This window comes from Bison bison, unplaced genomic scaffold (assembly GCF_000754665.1).
Source record: "Bison bison bison isolate TAMUID 2011002044 unplaced genomic scaffold, Bison_UMD1.0 scf7180017864527, whole genome shotgun sequence".
NCBI classification, from domain to species: domain Eukaryota; kingdom Metazoa; phylum Chordata; class Mammalia; order Artiodactyla; family Bovidae; genus Bison; species Bison bison.
The window spans coordinates 15,128,374-15,139,015 of record NW_011495078.1 but is presented as its reverse complement, the minus strand read 5'-3'; the positions used below and the strand labels follow the sequence as shown (position 1 = coordinate 15,139,015).

General features: G+C 55.6%; 1 protein-coding gene across 2 annotated transcripts in view; it reads right to left on the bottom strand.

Annotated features, from left to right (window-relative positions):
• Positions 1 to 1,321: 1,321 nt before the first annotated feature.
• The window catches only part of PPP2R1A (protein phosphatase 2, regulatory subunit A, alpha), a 24,179-nt gene continuing 14,858 nt past the window's right edge, over positions 1,322 to 10,642 (bottom strand). The window contains exons 5-16 of one of the 2 annotated variants that reach the window (XM_010831529.1): positions 10,555 to 10,633; positions 9,450 to 9,597; positions 9,176 to 9,331; positions 7,393 to 7,507; positions 7,197 to 7,267; positions 6,624 to 6,758; positions 5,154 to 5,327; positions 4,826 to 4,886; positions 3,999 to 4,153; positions 2,653 to 2,795; positions 1,892 to 1,983; positions 1,322 to 1,762 (exon numbers count right to left, since the gene is read on the bottom strand). In XM_010831529.1, the coding sequence (XP_010829831.1) occupies positions 1,746 to 1,762; positions 1,892 to 1,983; positions 2,653 to 2,795; positions 3,999 to 4,153; positions 4,826 to 4,886; positions 5,154 to 5,327; positions 6,624 to 6,758; positions 7,197 to 7,267; positions 7,393 to 7,507; positions 9,176 to 9,331; positions 9,450 to 9,597; positions 10,555 to 10,633 (1,346 nt within the window). In that variant the 3' untranslated portion in view covers positions 1,322 to 1,745. Of the gene's footprint in view, positions 1,763 to 1,891; positions 1,984 to 2,652; positions 2,796 to 3,998; positions 4,154 to 4,825; positions 4,887 to 5,153; positions 5,328 to 6,623; positions 6,759 to 7,196; positions 7,268 to 7,392; positions 7,508 to 9,175; positions 9,332 to 9,449; positions 9,598 to 10,554; positions 10,639 to 10,642 lie in introns of both variants that reach the window. The other variant, XM_010831528.1, reaches the window with a different exon arrangement.

Below are 10,642 nucleotides of genomic sequence, written 5' to 3'. Positions count from 1 at the left end.
AACTCTTCCCTCAGTCCTTCAAGTGTTTCTATTTAGGAAGGCACATGTGTGTGTGAGGCAGGGGGTGCAGAGAGCGATGGGCTGAGTTTAAACCACAGGCCCTGTCCTTAGGAAATGAATGTCAGCTAGCACGACGAGGAAGAGGGTCTCCTTCGCCCTCATCCCCCAGAGTCTGATCTGCTCTAACAAAGAGCAGGGACTCAGTAACACAAGAGCTGGCTGGTGAAAGCAACCTGCCACCAAACGCCAAGGTCCCTGCCACCCTGCAAGGCCAGATTTCACTCGGGTGTCACATTCTCTGTGAAACTTTACACACACCATCTGCATCATCTGTTGCTCCTCTCTGCAAGGCTCTTTGGCCCCTGCATCAGTTAGGATCTGGATGACTTGCCAAGTGATGAAACCCCTAAGTCACTTATACGTTTAACTCCACCAGATGACAGGTAACCCGTGTGGGCCTCGACAGCATCAGGAACCCTGGGCCCCGCCTGTCTTGCGCTGCTGCCTCACTGGGCCTGCACTTCTGGGCTCACGTCCTGGCCTGGGATGGCTGCACCCACTCCTGCCATCTGGTCCACATGATGGGTCCTGGTCCCTGGTCCCGCCATCCAGGGCTCAGCAGGGAGGCGGAAGCATTATTTCCCCGCTTAGGAATGCCTTCTAGAAGCTGCCCGTGCCATTTCTGTTCACATACTACTGGCCTGAATTTAGCTGCAATGCCACACCGAATTTCAAGAGACCCTGAGAAAATGCCTTGAATCCAGGCAGCCATGTGCCCAACTAAAAATACAGGTGTCTAATCAGTATTAAAGAAACAGAAGAACAGACACTGAGAGAGAACAAGTGGTTCTGTCTAGCCACAGTCCCCAGCCTGCTCTGTCGCAGCCCTGATGATCCTGAGAGCTCCTGGCCCACTCCTCTCATGCGTCAAACATCACTGCCCACTCTGTGTGTATCACCTCATTTAGTCTTCATTCCTGTCCCGCTCAATCTAGATTCTGTTACCCCCATTTTACAGTCTTGCAATCTGAGCCTGGGCACCTACTCAAGGCCACACAGCTATTAACGGAAGGACAAGGATCTGGACGCAGGCAGTCCGGCGCCAAGGCACCTGCTATAACCACCACACACTCAGCCAGTCTCTATGAAACCTAAGTGCACCTCAGGACTCCGCTGGCCCCTGGGGCCAGGGGCACTCCCATTGGCTTCCCAGGGAATCCTCCTCACTTGCAGACAGGGGTGTGGCAAGTCCAGTCAGTCCTCACCAGAAAGAAGCGCAAGGCTGGGCCCCCTTCTCCATCTAGTGACTTAGACCAGAGGACCAGCTATTTCTAGGCCTTTATTTCTCTGTGAAAAGGGGGGAAAGGGAATAAAATAAAAACGGCACAATTGACACAAAAAAACCACCAAGAGGAAGGGAGGGAGGTGGAGGAGATGGGGGAGGGGTCCCCATACAGCAGCAGGAGCCGGCGACCTGGGATGCTCGCGTCTCTCCCCCAGAGGGCGGGAGTGGCCCCTTCCTCCCAGGGTCTCTGCTCTGTCCCACCTTGTGCGCCCCCAGCCCCGTGGGGGGTGGACATGAGGAGTCAGAGCCCCGGGCTGAGGGAGGAACTGTGCCGGGGGAGGGACCTGGGGTCAGACCATGCACAGGGAGTGACAGCCAAAGGCCCCCCACTGTCCCCCCAGGGAGGAGCCTGGCGGGGGAGGGCGGACACCAGAGGCTGGCGGTGGCTCTTCTTCCAGCATCAGGCGAGAGACAGAACTGGGGGAACAGGAAGAGGCAGGAATCAGAAGGCAGCCAACCCGCTGCCCACGGCTGCTCCCAGGCCAAGCATTGCCCTTGTAGACCCCCACCCCCTCCCGCCGGTGTCTCAGATTCCTGACGCCTCACCAGTCAGAGCCTCCTGGGCGAAGTACTTGACGTCCACGTCCTGGTCCTGGGTCAGCTTCTCGAGGACGGGCTTGACCTCACTCTGCAGCATGCTGGGGAGAGAGGGGGGAAGGCGAGGGGTCAGCTGGGCGGGGCTGCTCGGTGTCTGCACAGATGCAGACACACGGGTGCATGAAAGCTCTCAGGGGCCAGAGCAACCAGTACTTGGAAGGCTGGAAGTCTCACAAACCAGGACAGAGGCCTTGGGGGCCCAGAATAGGCATAGGCAGGTGAGGTGGTGTGGAAAGGTGGGGCAGAAAACCCAGAACCTCAAGCCTCTGAGCCTCGGCCACATGACGCCGTGGATTTGTGTAACATTATCTACTGAGGCCTACTGCCCATCAGGTGTGGACACAGTGGAAAACCCAACCCTCCTGATTCTCACCCACACGGAGCCCAGACTGGGAGAAGGCAGATCAAACTGCCGACAAGTAACAGGAGAAGCGAGCGCCCGAGGGAGGGACTCAGCCCTACAGGGTCCCAGGGAGGTAAGGGCCAAGGGAAAGGCTTCTGCAGTGGCAGTCAGCTGTTTGGGGGACAAAGGTAGCCTTCAGAGAGAAACTAAGGGGTGAAGCTGTGTCCTGGACAGAGAGAGGTGCAGGCATCACAAGGCCCTTCCCCCAAAATAACCACCATTTTCACTTCCATCGCCTGCGTCCCCCTTGATCCATTTTTGAAGTTGATACAAATGCAATCGTGTGTGGAGGAGGGGCAGGCCTCACCTGTTGTCCAGGATGGGCCCGATCTTCTGCAGGGACTTGGCCACGTTGAAGCGGACGTTGGCGACAGGGTCCCCGGCCATGCGCAGCACGGTGGGCAGCATGTGCTTGGTGGTGATGTCCTGCCCGCAGACCTCGGACAGCACCTGCAGGCCAGGGAGCAGCAGAGGGTGACTCCCCAGAGTCCTCGCTCCCTCTGACCGGGACACTTAGTGGCCGTCAGGCTTGGGGGTGAAGCTAGCTGAGCATCAAGGGGACTCTGAGCTCAGACTCGCCCAGCCTGAGGGCCTTGATTCTCTGCAAGTTCCCAGGTCCCCTAACACCCTCCTAACTCCACCGTCTCCCTGCCCTGAAAACCCCCAGCCCACACTGTCCCATCCCAGCTCCTCTTCTCAGAGTCTCCCTCATCCTCTGGGGATGGGACTGGATCCCTGACCCTGGGATCCCTTCCTTAGTGCCGTGGTCTCCAGAGTGATGCAAGGGAAGGGATTACCGGAACAATTTTATGCTAACTTTTAAATCTCATTCTTTAATATGTAGTTATGTGGTTTATTTAAGTGGTTTTATTTAAGTTTATTTAAGTGGTTTATTTAAGTTTATGGTTTATTTAAGTTTATGGTTTATTTAAGTGACTACATACAAGCACTTTCTACTGTTATTTATCTATCATTTACATATCACACATACACAGCATACATATCACACACACAGCATACATTACAATCACACACACAGCATACATTACGTATCACACACACACCATACATTACGTATCACACACACAGCATACATTACGTATCACACACACCATACATTACATATTACATACACACCATACATTACATATGAACCACTGTTCTAAGCTGTATAACCAGATCAATCTCACGGCCTCAGGAGTCTGGGGCTGTGATTGTTGGTATGAACCCTCTACAGGTGAGAAAACTGAGGCACTAAGCGGTAAGGTAATTTTCTCAAGGTGCACAGTCAATATATGGCAGAGCTAGAATTAAACAGTAGGTCTGATTCTAAAAAACTGTGCTTTAACCATTGTATCATAAATATCGCACATTTTGTGGGGAAGGAGGGGGTGCTCAGACAGACCTAGCCATCACTGTTCTGTCGGCCAAATTTCCTGTCTCCCCCATGCAGGTCCCCTCCTGCAAAGGCCCTGTAACTCTGACCAGGGAGCCCAAGCTCCGGTCTGCAGTTCCCCAAGGACTCACCCCTATGGCCCCAGATCCCACCACTTCCCTACTCCCAAGCCAGCTTTCCCCCGAGGACCTTCTCCATTCCTCCTCTCCCGTCTACTTCCCCTCCCCCAGGGAGAGGTGGGGGCGGTGGGCGCTCACATTGATACAGAAGAGTGTGGTCATGCGGTGCAGGTAGTTGGGGTCCCCAGACATGGCCAAGACCTTGGGGATGATAGTCGCATGGGCCCACTCCTTCCCGAATTTCTCCACCAGCTTCTTCAGGTTGCTGGTGGCCGCCTCGCGGATGGCATAGACTGTGGGAGGAGGAGAAGGGAGGGAGACTCAGGAGGTGAGGGACTGACGCAGGTGGGGACTCATAGTCACACTCACTCCCGCCTGCAGAGCAGCCCCAGGTACCAGGCCACATGAGAACCCGTAAACTCGCAGAGAAAGAGAGGGCTGTGCGCTAGAGGTAGGGTTTTGTTTTCACGTAGCACGTTCTCAACAGCTCCAAGGCACGGACGGGCAGACTGAGGCTCTGAATTTGCCCAAGTGAATGACTTAGTACGTGGAATGGAGCCTGTTACAGACAAATGCTAACTTTTATTTTTGCCACTCCTAGTGAAAACAATAAGCAATTCTCACAATGGCCTTCAAAGACTGGGATGAGGCACCCTATGTTTCATAGAGTGTGGGCTCAAAGGTGGCAAGTGACGTGTTTAAAGTTCGACAGCCAGGAAGTAGGATTCAAACTCGGGCTGTCTGCCAGGTGGTCCTCGGACTCTCCACTGGACCTGGCAGCCCCGGGTGACCTGATTCATCCACCTCCCACCCTGACCTCCTGTGGGAATCCAGAAAGCAAGGGAGCTGGTCCATGTACCTGGCAGCAATGGGGTGACGCCCACCCCCCACCTGCCCCAAACAATCCACCCCTACACCCTTCTGGAGCCCCAGTCTCCTCCCAGAGATCCTGGGGAGGTGCTCACCATGATCCACAAGCCAGGCCATGCACAAGGAGTTGAGTTTCTCATCAAAGAACTCCACCCCCTGCAGGAGACGAGATAACAAATCAGGGTTGAGACTGCGCAGATCTGGGCAAAGCCCAGGGAAACCAGCCCCCACCCCCGCAAAGAGCCAGGCACTGTTCCACTTCACCTGAGGGGCTCTCTTCCCTTCCCTCCCCTTGACTCCCACGACAGCCCTCACACCTTCCACTGGGCCCTCACAGGCCCCAGGGCCCTGGCACAGCCCCCAGGTCTGACTGCACCACCCACCTCCCCGGGCAGAGGGCCTGGCCAAGGCCTGCGCTCTCACCAGCTGTCCCGCCAGCAGTGGCATATACTCGATGATGGCCAGCCGCACCCGCCACTTGGCATCCTCCGCCAGCTCCACGATGGCAGGGAGCAGGGACTGCGACAGTTGCCGGATGCCGATCACCTCGTTCACGCAGTCCAGGTTGGAGATGATGTTCAGCCGCACCTCCGGGCACTGAGGAGAGGACAGGAGCGTTCTGAGAAGGTGCACCGCACACAGAGCCCAAGGCAAGGCTCTGACTTACACTACACGCATGTATGGGCCTCCTTGGTGGCTCCAACGGTAAAGAATCTGCCTGCAGTGCAGGAGACCCAGGTTTGATCCCTGGGTTGGGAAGATCCCCTGGACAAGGGAATGGTACCCACTCCGGTATTCCTGCCTGGAGAATTCCATGGACAAAGGAGACTGGTGGGCTACCCATGGGGTTGCAAAGTCGAACATAACTGGGTGACTAACATACACACAAACACACATGCACATGTACACAGGTAGTCCCCATTAAAGTTAACCTCACACCACTATGAGAGACTTACATGGGTTCCTGCTTTCACTAAAAGAAACCCAAAGAGGATTTGTGCTTTTACCAAAGAAAAAAACAGCTGCTTCACTCTATGCCATTTCAACCTATGACAGGCTTATAGGAATGCTCTATCTTAGCACAGAGTGGGAACCTATATTCCCATCTGCTTCCAAAAATCTCTGAAGCAACCTCTAAGAAAAGGAACACAAATATACTTAATTCCTTGTCCAACATCATATATTCCTGGAGGGCAGACACCACAGTCAGTTTTTCCTGCATCTCCCTCTGGGAGCTGTGGGGTGAAGAGGCATGGGCTGAAATCAATCAGTGAACCAAATAATCAAGTGTGCAGTAAAGGGTTATTAACTGGACAGGGCTAGGCTGTTCAAACTTGGCACATTCCAAACAGAGGACTGGCACCCCACCAGCTTCTGGGAGATGATCTAAGGACCCTGGGCCATGTCAAAAAGATCATGCTAACAATGTGACTTATGGTGAGGCCCTTGGGCCATGTGGCATCAACTTGACCTCCACACAGGCTGGAGACCTGTAACCTAAGGTTATTTAATCCATGGCACTTTGAGGTCTCTAGTAGGCACCTTAGCCTGAATTTGGATAGACATGAACCTGTCACAGTGCCTGTATGATCAGGGAGTCAAGGGACTGCCCATCTGTCCCTCTCCACTGCCAGTCTCTGAAGGTCCTGGAGGATCAAAAGGGTCTTGTTCCTTTTTTTTCTCAGTATCCCTAATGCCCAGGAAAAAGACTAGTACAGAATAAAGGCACATGAAACAAATGCCAAATAAGCGAATGAGCTACCGGGCAGCCCCCCAGGCCCACAGACACTCAACTCCCTGGCGACCCGGGCATTTGCCGCAGGTGCCGGCGACCCCAGGGAGCAGCCGCCCCGCCCACCACCGCCAGTGTGCAGAGCCCCACGGCGCCCACACCTCGTCCTTCAGCTGGGCCAGGAAGAGGGGCAGGAGGTGCTCGATGGTGCTGTCTTTGCCTAGGATCGGGGAGAGGCCCATGATGACGGAGGCCAGCGCCGACTTGACGTGCTGGTTGGCGTCAGACACCAGCTCCTGGGAGGGAGAAGGAGGACGGGAGCCATGGGGTCAGTGGCTGCAGAGACTCAAGTCCTACGAACCCTGAGACACTGCCTGCTTTTGTCCTCTCGATCCAGCCTGAGTGCACGAGGGGAACTGGAGTGTCTTCCTTACACATTTGGCGTGCCTGGAGTTCAACAACCCCTGCCCCCCGGGGGCCTCTGCCCCAAACTCAAAGCTCTGTGGATGAGGAGATGCTGTGAGCTCTGAGGAGGAAGCACTCCCCGATCACGCTCAGCCCCAAGCCTCAGATTACGCCTGCCCTCAGGTTTCCTGACTGCTCTAAACCCAACACCGCCTGGTCCGAGGAGGCTGGGAACTCAGTCTGCACCAGGCTGCCCCTCACGCCCTATCTCCACCTTCGTTCCAGAAGGTTCAGGCATGCTCTACTCCTCCCACCAAACTCCCTGTTACCTTGATGCAGGGCAAGATCTGGGTCATGATCACATTCTCCCGACAGTCAGCGGAGAGATTTTCACAGAATTCTGTGGGCAGCGAGAGGGAGGTGACGGGAGATGAGACCCGAGGTGCCCGTTCTGCCTGCAGCCCCTCGGACACCAAGCCCACCACCCACACGCCCGCTTGCTGTGTTCTGGTCACCAGCACCAACCTTTGACCTTGTGGGAGGCGGCGGCCCTCACCTCGGCCTCACAGTCTTTCATCAGGTTTTGGAAGGCAGGGACCAGGTCCGTCTTGGTGATCTCAGGCCCCACCGCTTTCTGGAGCTGCAGGAAGGGAAGGAAGGGCGGGGGAGGTGAGAGGGCTTGTCGAGCACCTTCAGTGAATGAGAACAAAATCAAGTTACAGGCACCAAGACTGAGGCAAAAGCAGCCCTCAGTGTCACTGCTGAGATGTAACGCGGGTGCCGTACGGGCGACCTCAGCCAGGTCTCAGAGCCTCTCTGAGCCTCAGTTTCCCTGTTGTGCAGTGATGAACTGTGTATGGTGCCGAGGAGCTGGGCAGGGCTGTGCTCACAAGCGTGGCCCTGGAGTCCAACTGCCTGGCTCAAGTTCTTACTCTTGCTTATCATCTGTGTGACCTTGGATGAGTGCCTGCACCTCTCTGAGCTTCTGCTTCCTCAAACCCCGAGGGTACCTACTGCAGAGCACTGCTGTCTGCATTAAAAGTAACAGCAGACTGCCTTACTGTTCAGGTTACTCAGGTTGGGTTTTCTGTCCCTGATTCCAAAAGACTAACGATGTATGATCACTGTCACTTTCTCATTTGTATTATTTCCGTGTTAAGACTGTTTACCAGAACTGATATTACTTTTGCAATTAAAATAACACAATACAGGTTAGGGTCCCCCCTGCCCCTCAGGAAACCAGGCAAGGAAAAATGCACAGGTTCTGCTGTGAAGCTGCTTCGTGAGGGCCTGGGGGAGCAGGGTGGTTCCCGACTGCAAGGAGAGGGGCCTGCTGCCCGCTTCTCCAGCTTCCTCTCCCCTGAGAGCCATGCCCAACGTTCTTGCCTGTGCTCTTCTCACCACCCAGGCCCTCTGCACACACGGGACACAATTCCTGCCCCGGCTCTCTCTCGTCCTCCAGAACCTGCTGCAGTACCTCCTCGTCTCGGCGCTTCCATGCCCACCAGCCGGCCCTGCGCCTGTCATGCTGTCTCACTGCATTCCCTCTGTCTCAGCTGACCTTCCCCCTTCAGGCTGCCTGTTCCTTGAAGGCCAGGAACGCGCCGAATTCACTGGACCCCCAACACCCAGCCACGAGCTGGAGCCTGACAAACATGTCTGTGCGACGAGCCACTGAGACTCCATGGAAAGAGCACTGTCTTCAGAGACATGGCATCTGTTCTGCCTGCTTGACAGCATCACTCTGACCATTCTAACATTTGGGCCGTGTTTTGGGGCTCGACTGTATCCCCTGAAATTCATACACTGACACCCTAACTCCCTACCCCAGTACCTCAGAATGTGACTATACTTGGCCACAGGGTCTTTAAAGAGGTAACAGGGTAAAATAAGGTCATTAAGGTGAGCTCTAAGCCAAAACCTCTAAAGCGCTTATAAGAAGAGATGAGAACACAACCCACAGGTAACATACAGGGAGGAGGCCGCCTACGGCCAAGGAAAGACGTCTCCATCAAAGGAGATAAGGTTCGTAGGTCGGGAACACACACATGCTACTCTTCTCTGCTCCTGTGGTTCTCCCCCACAGAACCTTAAGTTGGCCTCAGAAACCTCAAGGAAGTACTTCAAGCTGCCACTATCAACCAACCAGGGTTGACAGGTGAGCTAATCAAATGACAGGAGAGCTTCCTGTTTCGATGCCCGGATGACCCACTGGGCTTCACTAAACCCCAGCTCCACGTGGCCCCACTCCTTCCTGAGGCCTCCGTCTCCCCGTCCGTGAGACGCTGTCTACAGCCCCTGCACGTACCTCCGTGAACTTGTCGGCCACCATGTAACGGACGCGCCAGGACTTGTCCTCAGCAGCCTGGCGCAGGGTGGGCATCACCAGGGCCTCCAGGTCCTCCTGGGGCAGGAGCTGGGCGATGTTCACGCATGCCTCCACCGCTAGCAGCCGCACCGAGTCCTGCGGAGAGGGTGGGAACAAGGAGGGGGAGCAGAAGCCCCATCAGCCCTGGGCCTCCTCCCCAGACTCGGGGTCCACCGCAGGGAGAAGCAGCAGAGGGGCGGGCAGGCGGCCCCACCTGCTCGTCAGAGGCCAGGTTGGAGAACATGGGGATGATCTCGCTCTTGACGTTGTCCAGCTCCAGCACCTTGGCAAACTCCCCCAGCTTGGAGGCTGCGGCCCGCCGCACCATGGGGGTATCATCTGAGCACAGGTTCCGGAAGTACCTGGGCGGGTAGAGGGGGCTCAGGAGGAGGAAACCCTGAAATCCCAGGCAGCCCTGCAGCTCCTGGCTTTGCCCGAGTAATCCTGACCCAAGTGACAGCCTCTGAGTCTCCCCAGCCCTACACGAAGGAACTGATAACAGAACCCACCCCACTGGGCCACTGAGATTTAAACGAGACGCCGTGTGTGAGACACCCAGCCGTCTCTCAGCGCACAGGTCTACAGCAAGCCACAGCTGTTGATTCTATCTATTATTGTGACCACATAAATAAGCCTCTGCTCAGCTAAGACGCTGCACTGAAGCTGCTCAGAGCGTTTCCTTTCCAGCACCAACTGCTTCCAATTAAAGAGACACAAGGGGCCCAGAACAGCCCTCTAAGCGCCTGCGAGCAGCTGCATGCCGCTGTCCTGGCCGGAGTGATGGCTCAGGGGCTGGGCGTGCTGCCCGCAGTTCAGGACAATGGTGGAAGGACAGGAGTCCAGAGGGAAGAGAGGAAACACATGTTAATGGGAGATTTTAATCCAATTAAAAATATTGGTTCTTCCACAGGCCAAATTTCAAGTGCAAGCAACTTCCTGGGGTTCAGCCAAGAGGGAGGGAGGTGGTGGAGGCGGCAGCCTCCCATCTGCCACACCAAGACAGGCCAACGACTGCACCACACGTCACTGGCTGGGTGCCTGCCATGTACCAGAGTCTGTCCTAAGCGTTTTATACACAGTAATTCTTTTAAATAACCAACAGGAGGAAGAACCATCATTGTCTTCATTTCCTAAATGAGCAGGAGGCAGTGCCTGGACTGACACCCGGCCATGTCCAGACACCTGCTCTCTGAGGGCTGGCAGAGCTCAGGGGCTTCCTGGTGCTGGATGGGCCTAACAGAGCCTGAGGCTTGAGAGAAGGGGACCAAGTAGAAGCGGGAGGAGGGGTCTCGCCAGGGCCCAGAGGCCGGGGGACTCACTGTCGAAGCTCCGCCTTGACGGCACTGGACACGCGGGGGTAGCACACGGAGAAGAGGCCGCAGGCTGAGGTGCGGGAGGTGAACCAGT